This window comes from Anopheles maculipalpis, chromosome 2RL, assembly GCF_943734695.1.
Source record: "Anopheles maculipalpis chromosome 2RL, idAnoMacuDA_375_x, whole genome shotgun sequence".
Lineage (NCBI taxonomy): Eukaryota > Metazoa > Arthropoda > Insecta > Diptera > Culicidae > Anopheles > Anopheles maculipalpis.
The window spans coordinates 51652480-51674869 of record NC_064871.1 but is presented as its reverse complement, the minus strand read 5'-3'; the positions used below and the strand labels follow the sequence as shown (position 1 = coordinate 51674869).

At 40.2% G+C, this 22390-nt stretch overlaps 1 protein-coding gene across 1 annotated transcript; it reads right to left on the bottom strand.

Moving 5' to 3' along the window:
• Positions 1-1339: 1339 nt before the first annotated feature.
• Positions 1340-20234, bottom strand: LOC126558599 (T-cell leukemia homeobox protein 3). Its single transcript, XM_050214638.1, has 4 exons — positions 20040-20234; positions 17975-18327; positions 9939-10164; positions 1340-1541 (listed from the first exon to the last, which is right to left on the bottom strand). The coding sequence occupies exons 1-4, from the start codon at positions 20201-20203 to the stop codon at positions 1340-1342; spliced, it is 945 nt and encodes a 314-aa protein (XP_050070595.1). The 5' UTR covers positions 20204-20234.
• Between the last annotated feature and the right edge of the window lie 2156 nt (positions 20235-22390).

Genomic DNA, 22390 nt, shown 5'->3' with positions numbered 1-22390 from the left:
AAGGATTAAGCCCCAGGTAATCAGTGTTCGGCAAACCAACGGACCCGGCAAACGACATTTCGAGACACACTTTTAAGAACAAGTTTGAGCAGTGAAACAATCAAACCATTTTCGTGTGAAAAATAATGACCGAAAAAAATGAGATTCACAAATATGTTTTGCATTGTTGTCTTTTTATTTTTTCATTTTATATTGGTTTTGTTTTTTTTTTGCTTGCTTGCTTGTTCGCGCCGTATGCTATATGCCGTATTCCGTATGCGGACCCTTTTAGCTGGCTTGGAGATAGTATTTAAGTGAGTTTTTTTTCCCCTTTTTTGTTGATGTAAAACGAATGGCGTTACTCCTCACTCGTTACTCCTTAAAGCAGTAAATTAAGCTTATTTTTTAACAGTTCCTTATTCGGCTAATGTACACTGTTTTCTCCGCAACTTGTCAACCGAATGTAATTGATACCTTTGTCCCTACTGGGTAAAACCTGGGGTTTTAATACCTGGCTAGTGGATAGTACTAGAACGTGCCAGAGATCACCAACAACGGAATGCCAAATGAAGTAAAATGAGTGAAATGTACAGTGATGCTTCTATTTGTTACTGCGCGATGAATTGTTAACCAAACGCTTACTTTACATCTGAACTACGGTTAATTGGCTAACAGCTTAGAAAGCGATTTGATGGAATACCTCCGGTTCTAATAGCTCCGGAATGATGTACAAGACGCAGAAACTTGCGCCCTTTTCTCACCTCGAAGATTATTAAAAGTTTGCGTAGCGTAGCGTTAATAATGTAGAGTATTATTTACACAGGGCACTGACAATACTGCACGTGTAAAGATGCACTTCTGTTTATACGTACTAATAATCGTATCGTTCACTACAACGAGTGTGCAATTTCCTAATGGAAGTAATTATTTATTTGCAGCAGTTGAGTTTCCTACAAGTAATTGATTACTGGATCCTCAAGAGTCTTAGATCTAGCTGCCCTCGTCCAGATCTCCATTGATAATTTCTACAAATTTTCATCAACCGAGATGGCGCATGCCTTTCATTATGTCCGTATCGTGGGTGAGTTAATGTTCCAAATTTTTTACAACTATTGTACAACACAGTCCCGTATGATGCTGATAGTTTCGAAATTGATTCACGTCAATTACAGCATTAAGCTTCTCACACTAGCATTAACTCCTCAAACTACACTCACAATACCTCAACACTCCCTGTATCACACAATATTTTCGGTTGGAATGTTTGTTGAAGCTTCTGGAGCCGTACGCGCACACACTTTCTCATTGATTTCTGTGTGATCGATGATTTTTTTGTTGTCATTTAGGCCGTCCCAGAAGTCTAACATCCAGCCGTATGTGCCTCGGCCCATGGTTGTAGTCCATGGAGCGCTGCCAAAGGAGCGCCGGGTGTTGCAGAGGAAGGAGCAGCAGCCGATGGTGGTGGTTGGCCAAAACCTTTGCTTAGCGCTTCTGCTTGTAGTGAAAGCATCAGCCGATTTGCTGCTTGCCGCTCAGCTTCTCGCTCTTCCGCTGTTTGCCTCCTGAAAGAATAATAATAAAATAGGCAAAGCAGGTAAGAAATTGTTTTATTTGTAAAGATGAATCATTAAATACAAGTCTATTAATACAAAGTTTACTAAAATAAATAAAAATTTAAAGGTCCCAAAAACAAAACAATTTTAAATAAAATAAACAACTTTTTGTGGAGGTATATTGCGTTTTCGTTCCTTGGCAACATGTTTGTGTTCCCTCCCATAAATGAGACTGAAAAACACATACACGTGCGTCTACACTATTCATAGAGTTCATGCAGAAGAAATGAAAAGCACACATGTACCAAAAGAAATGAAGAAAAATGTTTACATCCTTAAGCATGTCATTTGACTGATTGGTGCTTGGTTTGTTAGTCAGCTCAGCCTTTTTATGTGTATCCTTCTTACTGTTCGGTGAGTTGAAGGGAGAAAATTAACCTGCCTTGCAACTCAATTTAAGCCGTCGTAAGTTTTCGGCAATTTCTGTGTTGCTTTCGTGAAAACGTAAGTGCCTTGCTTTGTTATTCCTCCCTTAAAGAAAAACAACACAATAGAACGCTCAGGCGTAAAGAGCAGGAAAAAACGAAGCCTGTTAGTCATGATGAACTCGAACTCAGATGGTGGGCGCGCTGAAGAAAATAAATCGATCTTTTTAACAAGGCGAAAATCGTTGCTATTTGGTTGGGTGGCAAAAAGACGAAGGTTGCGCCAAACCCCGTCGCTTTTTTTTTCTACCAGCCGGCATTAAATATTAATCAGGGCTGCCATATTTTTAAGCGACTTTCCAGTTACACTTTGACCGGGAAAGTGGCAAATGCAAAGTGATTCGTTAGATGGGGTAAAGAGTTTGTCTGTGCGCGGGAGTGCTTTTTTTGGATGAAAAATCTACAACTTTGAATAAGGGAGTGGTTGAGACTGGCTCGTATCTTGCACGGTTGTTTATTTGTTTTTCATCTATTCTGAGACTACTTTAAATAGTTTGTTTTTTTGTGTTTGTTTTTCCACGCATGTGACGAAAATATCCATAAAGTAGAATAATTTCTCTCAATTTTTAAAAATGGCACGGCCGAAAATTGAATTTTTTAAATTAAAATTACAATAATCGATGAAGCAATGATAACAATAAACGTTGCCTAAATTTCAGAAATTTGTTCAAATTTTCTATTTGCGGTAGATTTTTTTCATAACGTTAACTTGTCACTTGTTTGGGCATCCCAACAAATATCCCAACGAAACCAGAATGATGAAGGAAAAGCACCAAAAAAAACTCACATTTGACAGTTTTAAATTTTTTGCCTTCCTACTATTCCTTTTTGCGATGTTCGTTGTCGTCCTAAAAAGTTTGATATGAATTTTTTATGCCCCGTTTTATACCAAAACTCCTGCCCCGTCCGTACACACCGATGATGGTTACTGTAGCAAAAATGGCGCGTCACAGAATCTTACTGCATTATTAAAACCTTCATAATCGTTATGCCAGAAGATGAATCACCGACAACACTGAAAGCTAGACGGTTGCTGGAAGTTTTCTAAAGCAAAAGAATAGCTCGATATAGGAATGATGTGATGATGGCTTTAAGAACATCGACACTCTTTGGGCCTTCCGTGTACGTTGTTGGTTCAAAATTGGAAATTAATATTTTTCTGAATCCTGGTTTAAGGACACCACATTATCACTTCAAACTTAGCTTTTTCGGATTTATTTGGAGAATTTATGTTGAAGATTAAAATTCGAATATTTGTATTATTGGTTATGATGCCATCCACAACGGTTATAAACAAAGGGATCATCGATCTTTGTTAAGTCTAATGTAGTGACATAGAGCCAAATATTCAACTTTATCATTTTATTACAATATTATACTTTAAAATAACTTAAATAACCTAAAATTAAACTCCAAATTTATTGTCAAAAAACGCTAATTGGGTGTTAATTGTTTTTGTTGTTCGTTTATGAAGGCTTTGAGTAATTAGACTTCATTCGTGTCTTGCAAAAAAGAATATAACGATAGGATCTATCCTACCCTGTTATATTCTGCAAAGTTTGGAGAAGGACGTAACCATCATGTCGACAAAAAAACAAAATGTTAAGAAGACGTCGTCATCGAACAATGAACGAGCAGGTTGTGAGATTTATATAACGTTCGAAACAATAACTAAACAACATAGATAATGGGTCACATCTTTCGGCATGTCACTAGCCCTTTGGTTTCTATTGCATGTAGCTAAAGGTCCCAAAAATATTATAATATTAATATATTGTGGAGTCCTTAGTAGGCACGATTCCCCTAAACAATGCGCCTTCGGATTTCGCTGCTTACGTTATTGTTCGAAGTTACGATCGTACCAAGGTAGCAGAACTCCTCTACCACCTCGAAATCGTCGCGCGTCAACTGATACTCTGCTTCCGAGTCGGGCTCTATCACGGTCAGAGCCTCCGGCGAGAAGGTATTTTGTCTTCTTCGCATTGATGCTCAATCCAATTCTATTGGCCTCGCGTTTCAGTGTTATAAGCGACCGATTTCTAATTGCTTGAGTTTTTTCAACACATTCTTACAACATATTTAGAGAAAGAACAAATCCAGTGGTAAGATACATATTCCTTCCAGTGTTTTCGACGATGGATAATCGTACAACGTTAAATGGCCGTAAAATGGGAAAATATCAGGACCCAGGAGCCTGAAGGATATCGTAGTAAAACTTTGAATTGGAGAAAAACTTTAATATCTTGGACAAGATTCAATGCTCGTTAGTCATGTGCGAGACAGGGGCCAAATGTGACAATCACTCAGAATAAAAACTCTTTTATCTTTCCGACGGGAGAAATCGATCATCGAATTACAACTTACTGGCAAAATTATCTTGGAGTAGAGTAGCTACATATAATTAAAGTTAAAATTGAACGAAAGCCATGGTCATCTGATTGTCCAATTTGCAAGCTGCACTTCACGTTGAAGTAAAGCATTTCGTTTTCAAATCAATTGCATAAATTTCTTTATTTTAACATGAAATATTAATCACCCACAGCATAAAAGAGGCTTGACAAACTCTATTTTACAATCGTATAATCCATTTATCCGTCGTTTTTGGTTACAGTTAAGGAATCACAACCTTTACTGATGCTTTTCGTTAGGAATATAATTGAATTACTTTCTCTCGTGGTTCGATCGTTTGCTGTACTTGTTTTTCCGGTTTTTCTTGTGACGTGTCAAAACAATTGCCTTTTTTGTACTTTTCGTCTAGAATTGGCTGGAAAACCAACTCCCGTTGTAGCTCTTTGTACGCAAACAAAAATTTAGATCAAGGAAGGAGAAGAAACAAAAAAAAAAGCTAAATAGTCAGTGCAACCTGCCCGGCCATTACTCATTGTGTCACATCGTCGCTTGTACTGTCACATGAAAACATTAGGTCGGATTTTTTCGCCTTTCGTTTTTAGAGGGCCAGGTTCTTTGCGATATTTTTGGAAGGGTTTTAATTGAGTTTCCCAGAGGGAGAAACGGAACAAACTCCGGCAGTACTGAGGTCGATCTTCACCGGAGGTTATGGTCAGAAGATTCACGCTAGAAGTAGCGCTGCTGTTATTTAATTATCAAACAGTAGTTGATTATATCGCATTTAATCGCGTTTCGCAACGTGTATGGAGCAGCAAGCGAGAAGAAGTGGCCGCCTAATGTGACGCATGTTTATTGTCACAGGGCATTAAAACTACCACCACAATCAATGCAATGGGGCCGCCTGGTACCGTACGGTGAGGCGACTTTATGAATAAGTTAGAGCGAGTGTAGCTGCTCGTTAAATGGAAGCACCCTCAAAGCTCAGTTAACTATTAACAAAGGAGTACGGTGCGAGAAGTTGTTTGAGTAGAGTCCGGATGTCTGACATCAGGCCACTGAAGGAAGAGGAAACAATTTTCTTAAATCTTCTCACCGCACGTATGCTGGTAAAAGTGATCGTAGTACAAGAAGTGGAGATGGAAAGCGAAGATGTCATTTTACTTGCTTGCGTTGGAATTATTTATTCAGCAGGCTACAATCTTCGACGATTTGGGAATCGATTTACTTTCGTAAGTTCTGTCGGCTTTTTCACAAACACCAATGCTGGGCTCATGCGGTGCTGAACATTCAGGAAATCGATTTTTAGACAAACATTTTGGGGGTTAAAATGGTGTTTGAAACGATTTTTACAACCGCCATAAGCGATTGATCTGCACTCTTGGGGTAGCCAATTTGAAAAAGGGGTATTAAACATGGCGCTGAGACCAAGGCTAGAGTTTAAATTTTCAGTTTATTTACTGTAAAACATGTATGAAAATTATTGGACTTATTTTGAATGCCACATGTCTAACAGTGTATGCGACAGTGTATGTAACAGTGATACATTACTGAAAGTGGACAACTATTGCTTGAAATGTTGTCTGCCCTTATTCTTCGACTGATTGCTTTGTAGGTTCGGGAAGTTCGGGAAGTTCAGAACTACGGCTGAAAGTCCCTGTCATGACACACAAGGATTACGATGCATAATTAATCTCGCAAAGTTTCAACCACTACACATACATCACCCTCACACGAACCGATCCTAATGATCACGCTCCTCGTCGTGCCACGTAACGCTGCGCTTCATCAGTCGCTGGTGGTTGGGCGCCATCAATAATTAAAATCTGTAAAATTAATTTCTACCAGTTGGCATGCCGTGTCACGAACGCGATCCCACCACGTCCCAGCCAGCCCAGACTGATGACTGCTGAGTGTTTCTAGAGGATAAAAATACACAGCTGTCATCAGCGGCAATAGCTATACGTATAAGCCACTCCGTTAAACGTTTCTACACTATTGCTGTCGCTGGCAGGAATGAATTAGCACGGCAGAAACCCCCAAAACTAGCGTCTACATCCTATATGGATGCGTGACATTGGAGCAAAGGGCTACCATTTTGGGTACGGTTGAATTGCAATCGGATACTGGTAATCAAATTTAAATGCGGATCTAACTGAAACTAATTCGCAAATCAGACAGTTTGAGCAGGAAGGCGAGTTTAATCGTTCGAAAACCGGGCGCCGTGGATACAATAAATCATGCATACGTAGCTGTCAGCGCATGAATAGCTGATTGCGTGCTCATCGAGCACAGGTTGACCACGATTTACCTATCCGCGATGGCGACGGATGTGAGCAGTGCTTGTACAATAGCAAATATCTATTCGTAGTAATCTACATTTCGCAAAAGCACGTTGGGGTTCAGCCCAGCCCAGCAGTGCATGAGTTGATGCATAATTTGTGCAATTGATTAAATTAAATCTCGAAAGCAATTTATGGAGAGAATGAAACAGTTTACCTGCAGGTCCGTTCGCGAAAAGTGGGGTTTTTAAATGGTTCAACTCATGCTTTTGCAAACTGGACGTTTGGATATTCTAAAGTGAACATGGCCGGCAGATGTAGTAGGCCATTTGGTCGAGGGTTTAGCGATTTTGTTTGAAATTTGTACTTTGTGTTGATGATGATTATGATGAAGCTTCTGCACGATAGAAATATTGTGTTATTCACCATTTGCCAGGTGACTGATTGCTCTAATTCAAATATGACGCTAGATGAAACCATAAGTTGTTCTCTAAGCATCAATTTGCATGAGTTTTGGAGCTTCTCTTTTCAAACAACATATGCTCAATGAAGCGTTCAAAACATATGCACGATTTAGGTTGGAAGGCGTTTGTTAATCAAAAAGTGTGAAGTTTTTAAAGCACCTTTGCTCAAAGGGAATTAATATATAAAAGGCAATTAGAATGACATCTGACACAGTTAAGAAGAAAGCCTACAAGTTTAAATTAGTTATAAAAAATATGCGTTTTTGCATCACATGCGGCATTCGTACTGTTCAAAAATAAACCCACAGCTGCTGGGATAGGAATGAAATATAATTTATTATAAAGAGTGCTACTCAAGACTATCCTTAATACTCCAGCGTAAGGGTTGAAAACTTTATCGCACCTTTTTACAATAAAGATTAAGTAATATTCAAATGACGATGAATATTACCCCCATCGTAAGGAATGATCTAAATGGCGCAGGTAGAATACCCAAAAGATAAGACAGAAAAGTTTCGCTTTCTTACTTCATTTTCTTTTCCACAGAAACACCCTCGAACAGTTGTAAGAAAAACGGGTAGAATTCGATTTGACAACCAGGCTGAGCAAGGATCAGGATGCGGGGACCTGGAAACGCTGGATTCTGTGTGCAGGCCACTTAGCAAAAGGTTGTTGAAATTTAATGTAATTACCCTGCTATTTAGATAATTAAGTTCTGGGTCCCCACCGTTCCCTGAGCGATACACCGCACCGCGCTAAACAAGGGACGTTATCAATCTTCTCCCACAGGCTATAGGCACAGGTTGGGCAGGATATTTTAGGTTGCGTTAAGATGGCGGTATCTTCGGAAACCGTCATCTCTCCACCGTCTAGGTTTCATTTGCTGGATTTCTTTTGCTACTTTCAACAGGAGGCGAGTTATTAATTGATTTTAAACAGCCAGCCAGTCTGCTGTTCTGGGGTAACCGCAAGGGCGCGTGCTTTGAAAGCACGCAGCGAAAATGGTTGCCATCAAGCAAAGATGGATGGTGAGGTTTTTCCGGTTTAGGAAGTTGCTGAAGGAAATGGTCAGGATTTAGCGTGATGAATTAACCGTCCAACGGTGTAGCCAACATCATGAAAGTGGCCTTTTTATGGTTCCCATTTTATCAAACGCTTGGTAAGACTTGGTAAGGAGAATAACGAAACACATCACAAAAATACGGCTAAAGCGCATAAAAACGCACCGTTGAATGTATTTAACAAGTACAAAATTCTACCGTCGGGAGGATAGATAGAGGATCGCTCCATTTTCTTTCCATTGTGTCTAAAAGCAACCAAAACCGTTGCAGTTAGTTTCGTCCTGACGGGTAATGAAAACATGAATAATTCAGAAATTGTAATTAGCTATGTTAATCTGGTAATTGTTCGTACCGCGTTCCTAATTGTTTCGCATAAATTATGTTACACCAGGATAGCGCATAAAGCACTCAATCCTGCTGACCATTCCGTGGATCGCCGGTGAAGCTGGACAAGCTCATGAATATTCGCTAGCTAGAAACAGTCCGAAGCTTTCTATTTGTTTTTTTTTTGTTGCTTTGTGATGCGTTACAAGCTTGATTGGAGTTAAACTATTAGGCGCGAACAGATTTTTCTAATTAGAGGAGCAAACACATTAAACCAGAGAAAATATCACATGCAGCACAAAGCTCTGCCATTGCGGTGAATTTGCGAACTCGATTATGGCAGAGTAATGTTATTTTTAATTGAATTTCAATTACCACTCACAACGGAATAGTACTACTGGCCAAAAACAGCTTCATTCCCAAAAAAAACCGTCTCTCTGACTGAACCTACTCTACCAAATGTACGGTGTTATCCGTAACCGTTTCAGAGAAGGCCACCGACTTGCGCGTGCTGTAGGATTTCAAACGATTATAATTGACAAGACATGATGCTATGATAGAATAAGCGCGCTGCTCGATTGGATCTCTTAGCCAAATCCGCTTGCACTCTGAGCTGATCACGTTTGCACACCGTCACACCGACGGGTGTCCGATTGTACGATAAAAAAAAAGCTGCAGAACTCAGAACTTGAACTGAATTTGATTACGTTCCGCCGGTGAATCCAATGGCCGAAAAGAAAAGGTGCATAGTGTGAGCTGAATACCGTTTACCAAATGGAAATGATAGTTTTTTGTTGTTGTTATTTTCACGTAGTTGATTAGATTTCTTTCGTTTTATGCTGTTGGGATGTCATTCTGGGATGTCTCTTGTGGTCAGTGTTGCACATCGAGTTGAACATGCATGCAAACGAGGATTTCTTTTTATTGGTCCTTTAACCATACAAGGAATTTAGTTGTTTTGGTTAAAAGACTGATTGAAGTTGATTGTGGAAAGGAAACTGTTTTGTTCAGAGGTATTTTGCAACTGCAACAAAATGTCTGGCTGTCATGTTAAAGTTTCCGCATGTAAGCACAATTTCGATCCAATTCAAAACAATAGAACAATATAGCTACTGCCAAACAATCAGTCAAGCGTTATTCCTAACCAGATAAACGAATGACCCAACCCAAACACCCCGCGTGCCTTCGATCTACCCCGTACGACACGTTTTGGATATTAATTTCGTATAAAATCGAAACGGTACGTATTTCCTTTAGCTTTTCTTTTGTTGAAAATCAATTACCTACATACGAGCGCACCGGGCGCTTGTCACATACAGGCACGGTTTAATTCATCACCAAACAATACTCATTGCAAACTTCTGCGATACCCTTTCACCCCATGATGCAGTCGTACTGCGCTATGTTTCGAAACGATAATGCAAAGCTTTTCAGCTTAACTCACCTCCATTTTGTGCGTCTATTTTGGAACCAGGTTTTCACTTGAGCGTCGGTCATTTTTAGACCCCGTGCAAGGGCAGCTCGTTCCGCTGACGCCAGGTACTTCTGTTTATGGAACCGCTTTTCCAGCTCCGCGACCTGAATCCGGGTGAAGGAGGTGCGTGGCTTTTTCCGCTTCGGGGGTGTTCTATTCTGGTACGGATGGCCAATGCGACGGGCGATGGGGAACGCTGCAATGGAAACGGCACGGTAAAACGGAACAGCGATTAGTTAAACACGAACAACCAACGAAACATTAATGTTACTACCATGTGTGGACTGGCTAACAGGTTTTGTGTGTTAGAAATAGGTCCTAAACTAGTAAATAGCGTGGCGTTAGGACCATTTTGGTGGCCATTTGGCAGGTCGAACAGCTCTATTAAAGTGTCATTAGCTGTATTCTATAGTGGTGCTATTCGGTAGTCAAGCGAAATAGACACCTTAAGGAGTTAATCAAAATGTATTTAATTTTTACCCTCCCAGTTGAAGAGACTATACTATTTTATGGAAGTTTAATGATTAAGCGAATGGTGTCATGATACATGAATGCAACTGTTTTTGACGAGAAAAGTGTCGAACCATAAGTGACAGAATGTACAATACTAAAGCATGCAAATAAATTTAAAAAAAGGTACAAAAAATGCGATAGAATTGTTTTTCGTAGTGCTAGTTTAATTTATATGTAAACTTTCAAGATGGGGTGATTACAGGGTTTCTGAGTAGAACTAGACAAGTGCTAGGCATTTCTAGACAACGGCTAAGATGAACTGGACAACCGTCGCCCTTTCTCGACAGTGGTCAAGTTGAACTGGACAAACGTTAGGTTGAAGTGAACAAACTTCAAGTAGAACTAGACAGTCATATTTGAAATTGTTGGTGAAACGTTTTGAAGCAGAAACGCTTGGAAAATTGTAAAATGAAAAAAAAAACTGCTGAAATACACATTTTTTCTAATTTCTCATTTCTAATATTTCCCAATCGTACGTATACTTTCACACCGATTATAATTACAATCAGAATGCACGGTTTTCTTTAAAATGTGAGTTTGAAATAAAGTATTTGTAATGCGTTCAAAATTTTATCTTTTGACAGAAGATGACAGAAGAAGTTTCTGTTTATAGCCGCTGGATCGAGTTCTTGTAGCTGTTGTCATGGATATTTTACAGAATCAAAAATATTAAATCAGACGTACAAAAATTCATACACATTTGCTTTACGACCTTCAAACATGTTCAAAGTACAAACTATAATAATGTTATAATTGAATGTAAATTACAGAAAATGTATATTTCAACGGCTAATTTTAAAATATTTGCTAAGCGTTTCCGAAACGCTTCCAACTGTTTCACCAACCGTTTCAAATAAGGCTGTCCAGTTCTACTTGACGGTTGTCCACTTCAACCTACCGTTTGTCCAGTTCAACTTGACCACTGTCGAGAAAGGGCGACGGTTGTCCAGTTCAACCTACCCGCTGTCCAGTGCATCTTGAGCATTGTCTAGAAATGTCTCGCACTTGCCTAGTACTACTCAAAAACCCTGTAACTGCAGCAAAACATTGATGATAAAAAAGCATAACTTTATTGGTTTTGCCCTCCATTTTTGAGGCGTACTCGTCCATGGGACTATCTGAGTCAAGATAACACTTAAGGGCAATCGGTAATATTTAAAAAAAAAAAACCTTCTTTCACGTACTTGATGTAAGATTTTTATAACAACTGCTCATTACGACTCAGGGAAAACGACTCATTACGATAGGAAAATGAAATTAAAGTGTTACATAAAATTTGTTCCTTTTTGCTATGCTAGGTAACGCTGGCCATCGAGTGGCTTACTAGTGGAATTGATTCCACGTAGTTGCAGAATCAGTCTTCACACTACAGGGGAACGATCCGTATGGGATTTGAACCCCGGTCCTGCCATGTAAAGACCGGTGCCGCTGTTGCCTCTACCACTACCAACGAAACCTGTGTTATTCGTTAAAAGCGAACGATGTCAGAATCGGGTGATGGGACAGAACGATCTTGAAGGTTCTACACAAAATTGATCTTAAATTATTTCTACTTTATCCTCAGGTAGGTCTCACACAATTAAAATAATTTTAAAATAAATCTCCCTTTTTTGACTGCGCAAAAATACCACGCTAATAACAACGGTTGTCATGTTCATCATAATCGTTTCGTGGAATAAACATGGGTTCTGTGCTTAAGCGGCTGTGTATGCAGCTAATAATGTTGTAAAGCTAGCCCGAACACATAAATCTACCCGAGAGCAAATTGTTATTACTGTTCATTAGCTCCTTCACTGATGTATGTGCATTTTATTTGTTTGCTCGCAGCATGCAACCCCACAAACGCTATGCGAACTGCAGTTGCAATAATCGGTGGTGATGGTAAAGATGGTAAATATACTTCAACGCTGTTGCGGTTCGTTGACGGTTGCATGTTTTATCAACCTCTTAATATATGAATTTAAAATAAATGAGTTCAATTATACAGCCTTCATTCACGCTTCAGGGCACAGTTGTCTTTTTTTGTTCTACTGAATTACGATGGGACTATTTTCCTGTGTCCATCAGAATGACATCAGAAGCGGAATGCGAGTTCAAGGTGTTTCCTTAAAATCTTATCCGATTATGACAGTAAAGACACGTCATCATGTCATCGTAATTTTTGTGTGGTTAGTAAATATTTCCAAGAATGTCCGTCCAAGAATGTTATGTTCAAATCAGCAAAGCTTTCAGAAATGTAGTTGAAACAACTTTTTGATTTATGCGCAGGAACTATCCGAGTTTATGTGTTTATATTTTTCATTATAGATATTGCCTCGTTGCAAAATTTTTAAAATAACAACACCGAACAAACCACAAGTCACGGGTACTAAACACAGTCTTCAAATTCCAAAACACCGTATACTTGTCATTAAATTATCGACCATAGAAGGGATTTTACGGCCAAGCACGCAAACAAGGCTGTGTTTTCTTGTGGTATATGGGTGTAAATATCGAGCTCCAATATGGAAGTAAAGCGAACACTCCATAAACACTTACTGGTGTTAAAAGCATTCAACATTTTGCCAACACCCTCAAGCCCCTGCCGTTTCCTTCAAGACATCGGTATCGGTTTGCGGTACGAGCTAGAAATCAATTCACTTATTCTTAGACAACTCCCCCACACACCTGGGTAGAGGGCGCTAAACCAAAACCCTTATACGGTTGCTCCCCGGTCTTAAACCCAATTCCTAAGCATGGAACCACCAAGCGTTGGAATGGAAGAGCATTGTAAATTTCTGGTTTTATCGGGCGAAATAAAATATATTATTTATAGTTATAGGATGATAACGCCTCGTACACCGCAAACCTTTAAGCCACGCACGGATCGTACCAATCGACGGTTGAATGGCTGATGGTCGTAAATGCGTGGTCTAGCAAAATGGGCCAACCGTTTGCCCTGGCCGATGGCAGGGAAGTCGGTAGCATTGATACACGCGGGCTCGGTTCAAGCTCATGTACAACTCAATTACGTCGAGCAATCCAACAGGCGCTAAAACGTTTCGAGCGCACGAGTTTTGCGATCGAATCGGCTTGACAGTAGGACGGTGAATGGTACGAACATGAACTAGTTTTGTAGCCAATAATTGTGTGATGCAGGGGACAACTTTTGCCTGCGCAGAAGAGCGTAAGGATATGTGTTGCGATAGTGAGCCTAAGCGTGGTATTAATGGCAAATAGCGGGCGAAACATTCACGACGCTTGGCGTTTGTCAACTGACCGAACAACTGAGTACTTAATTCCAATTAATTGCCGCTTTCACGAACCAGCAAATAGAGCAGAAAAGTAGTGCGGAAAGCTCTCGTACAATCGGGTTTGATATTTGTGTTCCTTCAGTTGAAGCAATATTGATTTGAGAAATTTTTTCCTCCTGCTCAGAAACTCTGCTCAAACAGTCGGAAGAAAAACGCTATCTCGCACCTTCCCTTGTGTGTTGCGGGAATGGTAAAAGATCCTTCCGCGGTGTAGAAAAACCTTCCCCCAAGACCTGGAGCTGGAATAATAATCTTTACAATAATCGGGCACGCAGCCGCAGGTTTTGATGAAGACGCTATAACGATCGATCCCCCGGTAATGGATAACGGCCCTGTCTGTTGGATTATTGATTGTTGTGGAAATAATGACTGACGTTTAGTGCTTTGGGTAAAGAGGGTAACGTAACCTGGAGCAATTTTGATAGCTTCAGGCGGTGGTGAGATTCAATGGGAAGTATCATACTGAAAGTGGTGACAAAATAATTCAAAGTCTTGATGAAATATTGGCGTGTACAAAATTTTTCGTAGTATTTTTGATATCTTTGTCAAATTTTGGTTATTGCATTATTTCTTGCTTTTCAAATCAAGAGATCGCTAACAGTCATCGTCCACCAGAATGCGTCCGTATCCGGACAATTTTTAATCGCATGATTCATCGTAGCGTGCAATCTTCCCATTATTCAAACCAACACGAAAGATGTGGCGACGATCATAAGTATTTCCTTCAATCAAAACTATCCCCCCAAAACGGAAACAAAGCTGTGCACCAGATTGTCCACTTCCGCTGGCCGTTGGGTATGCGTGCGACCGTACCGACGCGACACGACACGAATCAAACAACGACTGCTGAGACGCCTTCTAATCTTCCTACAACGGATCACACGGGCGGCATGTTGAGTAAAGGTTGGAACGCTCGTTGCAAGTTTCTCAACTCCCAGTGCTGTTGAATAGGCCACCGAATAACTACAGAAGGCAAGAAGAAAGGTTCGCATATGAGGATTAAATAAGCGAAAACAAAAACAAAGCAGTCAAACGATCCTCCACGACGCGTGTTGTAGCTGTTAGCAGGGCTGTTGTGACTTTTTTGTTGATGTATCTTTTTCCCCCTTTTGAGGGGTCCTTCCTATTATTCGCGATTTTTGATAATCTCTGGGCGTGTGCGGGAGATTCCTGTAAAATTATAGGCTTTCAGCAAACGCCAGATGTATCCAACACCCTTGACACGGATGTCAAGGTGAAGTTCTCTAATAGAACTCGTCTCGCAGCTTATATGACGAAACCATGTTGAGACTTTGGTTAAGTTGTGGGTGAAAAACATGCGTTAGAAACGTACAGGTGACAGCATAAGAAAAATAGATACATCTTGTTTTTTTTTTTAAATAATATAAACATTAATCAGATCGGACTTCCGAAACAAACATATAAATAAAAAAGTCAGTCCGCAATTAGACAAGACTTGCATCGTTTTTGAATCCACTTGTAATGTAACGAATGGGAAGTTTGTTGATATTTTTCCTCAGAAATTATTTTTCCCGGCAGTCATTTTCCTGTTGTTCCACAACCAGCGCAATCTACCGTAATAACCATCTCCGAATCGTTTCGGTCGATTTGAAGCCAAAATGCCGCCATCGTTGTGAAAATTGACCACAGTTGTAATTGTCGGAGGTTTTGTTTTAATGCTATCATTTGCTGTTTCACTCACATAATTGTAGCTACCGTGCGTAAACTTTGGATGATTGGTGCTTAAAAACATCACGACAAAACAAGCCACAAGAGTCCGCATAGCGGCTCCCTGAGCTGGTAAATGCAAGATCAGTAATAGCAGAGCATTTTTCTGTAGTAAATGCTTCTGTTGCGAGCAATGTGCCCACCTCGACATGGACTGCTTGCAAATCTTCATGCCATCCAACCAGCTTCAAGTGGTCTGAGTTGGCCAATCAACATGCTTTCAACATGACCCTTCCGATTTCTGGCATCTTGAATGGCGGCATCTTGAAGCAAAGCGCAGTGTGTACTTCGAATGTTGTCAGCAGCATAAATTGCTCGCTACCGGGGTTTGCTTCAACATCAGATACGTGTACTTGATAGTTCACGGATGAACCAAAACTCAATATGAATAAACGATGCGTTTTTTGTCTGTTTTGGGTTTGATTTTTGGACGGTCCTGTTTGCAGATAGTTTATCGCAACTTAACAATGCGAAACATTTCCAAAGAAGCTTCGGTAAGCTTTAAGAAATTATGCAAAAACCCAACAGTGACTCTCGCAGATACTACTGCGCTTGTTCACGAAAAAACGAAGGAACCAAACTCAATGATTGCCGCTTGTTAGGGTGGACCTTACAGTTCGAAGAAGCTTCAAGCTAACAAGGGTCACTTCGTCGGTTAATCTTTTAAGTAAAGAAGCTTGTACCCTGCCCGATAAGAGGATGGCACTGCGGGTGTGCCGCTGTCGTCCGGTGAGGTTTCTTTTTGTAGTTTTTCGGCCACTCCCCGCCGCCGCACCGGAACATTCCCTTACTGCGTTTTTGGTGACGAAAAGGTGCAAAACGATCAACAAGAAATGTCAGCTTAATTGGCTCGCCCGGGTGCCGCATGAATGGAGGCAGCATCCTGCAGACCAAAAGGCAAGTCCAGGGCCAGGAGATACGGTGGAAATTGGAATTTGTCAACATGGTCCCGATTTATGCTGTGGCGCTTCCTCTTCCGTCACCATTTCTCGCTGGCGGGCTCGCTCCCGGCGCTGACGGTGGAGAGAAAGTGTGGACATAAATATGTCAAACGGTTTTCGATGTTGAATCATTTTGGGAAGTTTTTTTTTTGTCAGTCTAATTGAAAGGACACCTACGAGCTGGACCTGGATGTTTATCGCTACACTATCAGCGTGTTGTTACAGCAGGAATGAGTCAGCAAGCGGATGCTTGAGAACGTTTGATTGCTTGGGGTTGCTTTTCCTTGGCGGAAACAATCATTGAAACTGGTTTGTCCAGTTTCATTGTGTATGGTTCCCGTTTTGAACTACCTTTCCCTACTCCAGGGCCGCACGAGATGATTAATACCGATTTAATAAATGTGTCTCCCGGCAGATATCGAATTAATAATATTGGAATCTCTTCACTGGGGTTTTTTTTTTTTTTTTGGGTGGGTCATAAAACGTATTTTTACTATCCGGACGATCGTCTGAGCTGTCCAAAAATCAAAAAATGTCCTCAGGCGAGATGTGTCGGCGCTCCGGCGCGAGGTTCAACACGGCGCATAACGTTTTACGATCGATTGCTTACTGAAACTCAGGTCGAACGGTTTACTAACCGAACTACCAGTGTTAGCTACTCTTCTACAGCCGTGATATGATCGTGTTGCGTGTGGTTTGTTGCAATCAGCAGACGCCGAGGGTTGTGGATGGGATAGCCTCTCCCGATCGAGGGCAATAATTAATACTAATAACACTGTTTCACCTTGCCGATCAAACGGCAAGTGAGTGTCTTGTTTGCTGGATTCCAACATACAATCGCTGCAAGCTTCGAGATTCAAAAGCACCGATTTCTTCACCAAACGTGATACGATTACATCCGCTGGACAAATATCGATCTTCCACCAGAACGCACGCACCGGATGAACATCAGCGCTACCGGGCTTTGGAAGCTTGCGTGATCGTATGATCGAAGTATCATAATTGTCCAACAGTCGATTTCATTTATAGTTTCGCTCAGCTCCCGTAGCAATGTTTTCATTCCAAGTCATTTCAAGTAGCAGTCTGCATTAATTTCCTTTCCAATTACATTCGTTCGAATCGTATGTGATAAGAGGCTCGATGCAAGCTCCACGGTGTGCCACGGACGATCGGCATCAAAAGCACAATCGTTGATTTAATACGATCAATTTCGGGAGAGAGTCATAAAATCAATCATAAATTTCTTGTTTAATCGCCTAACAGAATTACTGACTCGTAAAAAAAGTAAGCCTATTATCAAAACTACTTGGCATTTTTTTATTGCTTAGCATAAAAGAGGATTACTGGCGTGGCTTTACATGATAGTTTTCAAGACGGGACCGGAAACCAGATCGTTTAAATGTGTAGCCCAAGCGCAAATTGAGTCAAAAATGTCAAAAATGGCAACCCAAGAGCTTTCCAAGATGAAAAGATAAGGGCATGGATTTTGTAGCTAGAGTTGGCGGTAGTTATTCAAACATTCCATACATACCGGCCAGTCGATCCTTTACTGCTTGATGAGCGAGAGCGGCAGGATGAAGTGGAGGCAGGGTCCAGGACAATGGATTGCATGGTCCCCGCTGGGGAGGCACTCGAAGAACATGTCCAGCCGGGTACATGGGGTAACTGTATAGCGCTCCAGCGGCATACTGTAAGCTTCCTGCTGAACTGACTGTAATGTGATGTCCATTCTTGATGAGTCCCTCGGGACTTGTGTCCTCACTGTTTACATCCTTATCCTTCTGGTCACGATCGTACGATTTGCCCAGTAACCTCGATATGCTGAATGGCAGGTTTTCATTCGGTGATCGTGTTGTCGGTTCTGTCGTGTGTGTTTGATGATCACTGTAGGATGGAGTAAGATAATCACAAACAAACAAATAAAACGTTACCATACATTTGACATCAATATGCTTGGGTGTGTGTGTGTGTGTGTGTGTGTGTGTGTGTGTGTGTGTGTGTGTATGTGTGTGAGTTTAAGGAAACAACACTCTCGAGTCCTGTGGGAAGCTAGGAAGCCACATCATAAATTCTTTCAATCCTACCAACTTCCATATCATAAAGAGGATTATTTTACAACCTGTTTTATTGAGGTAACCTCGGGGCTCGAGCAACATGCACAAAATGTGTTGAATTTTTAATGAAACACTTTGGTTTTGGTTCGTAGTGGCATCTTTAAGAAATACTTGAAACTCTTTTCCAATTTAACGATTACTTCTACCTTGCGGGGAGCCATATTCTAGCGCATTCCAGTAAGACGAGGTGAATAAAATATGAACGAACCAAAAAAGGGGTAAAGGCTTACGGGAAAAGTTCTTTCGTTTTAAAAGCTGAATCTCCCTAAATCATATCACTTCTTGAAGGCGTTGTGGGGTGGGAGATGTTTGAAAATTATGGATCATTGCCACTGAGAATGGATACCGATTTTTTAGCCGATTCGTAATCTTTTGGTAGAATATATGATTTGCATAGAGCGACAACGGTAAACTGTACGACCCTGACCATCAACCCAACAAAACGTACACGACTCGGACGGTTTGCTAGTTTATTCAAAAGACTATTTCTTATGGCATAAATTAGTGCTTAATTAATTTGTTAAATTCGGCCCGATCTAGTTCAAGCATGCAGAACAGATTGATGGAAGAATAAATTGGCAACACTGTTGAAATGGAATACGCCAGGCAAGGTGGAGGCAAGAGGAAGAGGTGGTAAGAGGATAACAATACAAGCAAACACACTTACACATACACATACACAAAGAGAAGCACAATTCCGCACAAAGAGCATTCGTGTCGTTTAGTGATCTTAATTGGATCGGATAAGCTTGATGCGCATTATCGTGTTTTCATTAGTCTAACAGAGCGGACCAATGCGACATCCCCACGTCCATCAAATGTGATCCGCGGTGAAAGGCGGCACTGCGAAACAAAACCAACTCCATTGTCAATCATCGCGAAAATGGTACGCAATTAGAGGAAATTATGCTAAGATGTTGCGCTATAAATAGGCAAATGTTGCGCATAAATTGCTCCTCTGCAGAGCCCTATCGCTTGGTATCATGGGATGGCTTAAGTGATTATCTGCTTGAAATTATACAATTTGTTTCCACTTTGGGCAACAATTTCTTCATGCGCATATTCATGAAAACTCGTCGCCATAGAAAAGTGAAGAGACTATGTTTGCGGTTGCACAGTATTTTAGACGATTTTGGCGAAGGAATTAGTCTACGTTTGATGTCAGTAAGCAATTAGCTATCTTTTTTTGCTCGGACTAGTTGTGAGATTTTTTTTTTCATTTTAACTCAATAATTAATTCATCATTGAATTTGGAGAGTAAACGAAACAACTTTAGCAAATTAAAATAAGAGTTTGCCAAATTTTAAATAGAACTAATCAAATCAATTCAAACAAAGTAGGAGTTTTTAACTTTTTGATATTTCTAAAATTCGTGTGTAAATCTTGCTTTGCGTAAAGAATTTCTCCGTCGATTAGTCGATAGTCGATTTTTTTTTTATGTTTATCCTCTGTTTGTGCCCCATCAAAACTTTACTCATGTACCTTGTAATGTCGGACTCTTCGTAACAGGATCCATTTCCATCTCCATCCAGGTCAATATCTTCCGATCCACTGTTGTAGGATACGCGTGATTGACAGTCAGAGTCGGCATCCACGTTAATCTCCTGATCAAGATCCTGATCTTCGTCCTCGTGCGGAGACGACATTATCGTTAGTGGCGGAATTTTGAATTTATTAAGAGCTTTTTGCTCAACACAGATGTTTGCACCCAAGACAAAGATATTTCTGTGAAACGATTCCTTAAAGCACTTTGTGTTTGACCAACTTATTTACTACTATTTCCAACACTTGCACCCAACTGTGTTCTATTTTCCCACCGTCACTCAACACTTCCAACTTTTGCAACGAACGATTTCAACGAGTATCTCATATCATCTGCAATTACACTTATTGTGGTTGCTTACTAATTAATCACTTTTTGTTAGCACAGCTTCGCGCATGACATTTCATCAGGTTTCGGGGCACGTCGATGGCGATACCCGCCCGATCACTTTTGGTTACTTTTCACTGAAAGTTATGTAATTGATCGCGACACTTCACCGACAATCGACACAGAACACAAAATCATTAACCTACAAAACGTTGCACGGCTTTGAGCACCTTCAACTGATTCACTTTCTTTAACGAGACGGGGCGTAAACGCTGCGGAACGACCGATTGCGTTATTTCCAGCGAAAAGGTTTCCGTTCGAGAGTCAAAACAATGCGAGTCTGAACACGCGCCAAAAGGAAAACACTTTCGTCCACAACCGTTGTTCTAAGCGTTTTGTTCGGGAGTAAACTGAAGAAAGAGCCTCCAACTATCAAACGCTAATAAAGACACGCCCACAGGCGATGGCGATACATAAGCGCGTTTCGTATGCGCCGCGAGTATATAGCCACGCACACACACACATGCAAGCTGACGGGCGTTTTTGCCCTTTTTTCAGCTGATTTGCTTCATAACCAGAGGTGCATTTGTGCAGGGTCGAAGTGGGACAGATATGTTTGTAATTTTCAGTTAATATTGTCTAGTTCTCACAGTGAAAATTAAACCTAAATTAGAAAAGTTGTGGAACTAACTGGTAAAATAATTTATTCAACATTTTGAACAACAACGAAAACAATACGGCGATAAGCCTTAATACTAGAATATAAATGAAATGAAGAAAAATTGAACAACAACGTAAACATTTAATTTATTAAATTTTCTTTCAAAATAACAATCATACAAACATACATTTAACTACACATAATATTTTTTTATTTCAACAAATTTCAATAAAAAAATTACAAGACACTCATGCTTTAAACAAATTTCTTTAGGTCGTTCAATTAACAGGGTTATCTGTAAATTAGCTTTCCTGAAATGACGCGATATCTTCTTCATCTGTTTCTCGAGACGAAACAGTTTAGACGGTTTTCAAAATCTCTGTTCTGTTCGGTTGAAGCTTGATGTATATGAGGGTAATAATAATAGTTATAATAAAAATAATAATATAATCTATATAATCGCTGTGCTAAACGCCTGCTACCGTGGGCACCTAACAGTCAACGTCCATCGTACGAATATCGACTCTTGCTCCTGGGCCTACAATCGCTCACGTCGAATGGCTCAGCAAATGTTTGTGGCTGGCATTTTCACTGGAAGAATCGACTGCTCAACATTGCTAAAACGACTCGATTTATACGCTCCAAAGTATACCTTGCGATCGCGTCCGTTGTTCGGGATTTCCCGCAGCCGTACTAACTATGGATCTGGATACCCTCTAATAACTATGTTAGTTGCATTTACTGAAAGCTATCAGCTTTTTGGCTTTAATACACCGATAGAATCGTTCAAAACCCGCCTTTAAATTAGACATGATTTATAAATATAATTATATTTAGATTACACTTAAGATCGTTCTTAGGATCATTGTTATCCATTGAATGTATGTATCAAATAAACAAATAAATAAACAAATATAGTAATGTGGCAATACGGCAGTTTACCATCACAACTAATATGAAATAAACAAATCATGTATAATATAAATTGAACCGAGTACGCCCAGGATAAGGCAAAGAATAAGGAGGAAATGCCTTATCAATATGTTCATAAAATCTATTCAACACAAGCGGTGTTGACATTACGGCGCTAGACCGTTATAATCAATTGCAAAAAAAATAAAAAATACAATTTAAATTAAAGTAACACTTTTTATTTATGAGTGGCGGCCTAGTCTGACAGTACGGTGGCGTGCCGTCACACTCAATAATAAATAAGCTGTGGCCTGCTCGTATTACTTTTTCAATAACAATCACAATATTATTTCACTTTAAACCATACCGTTTTATGTAATTTTATTTATT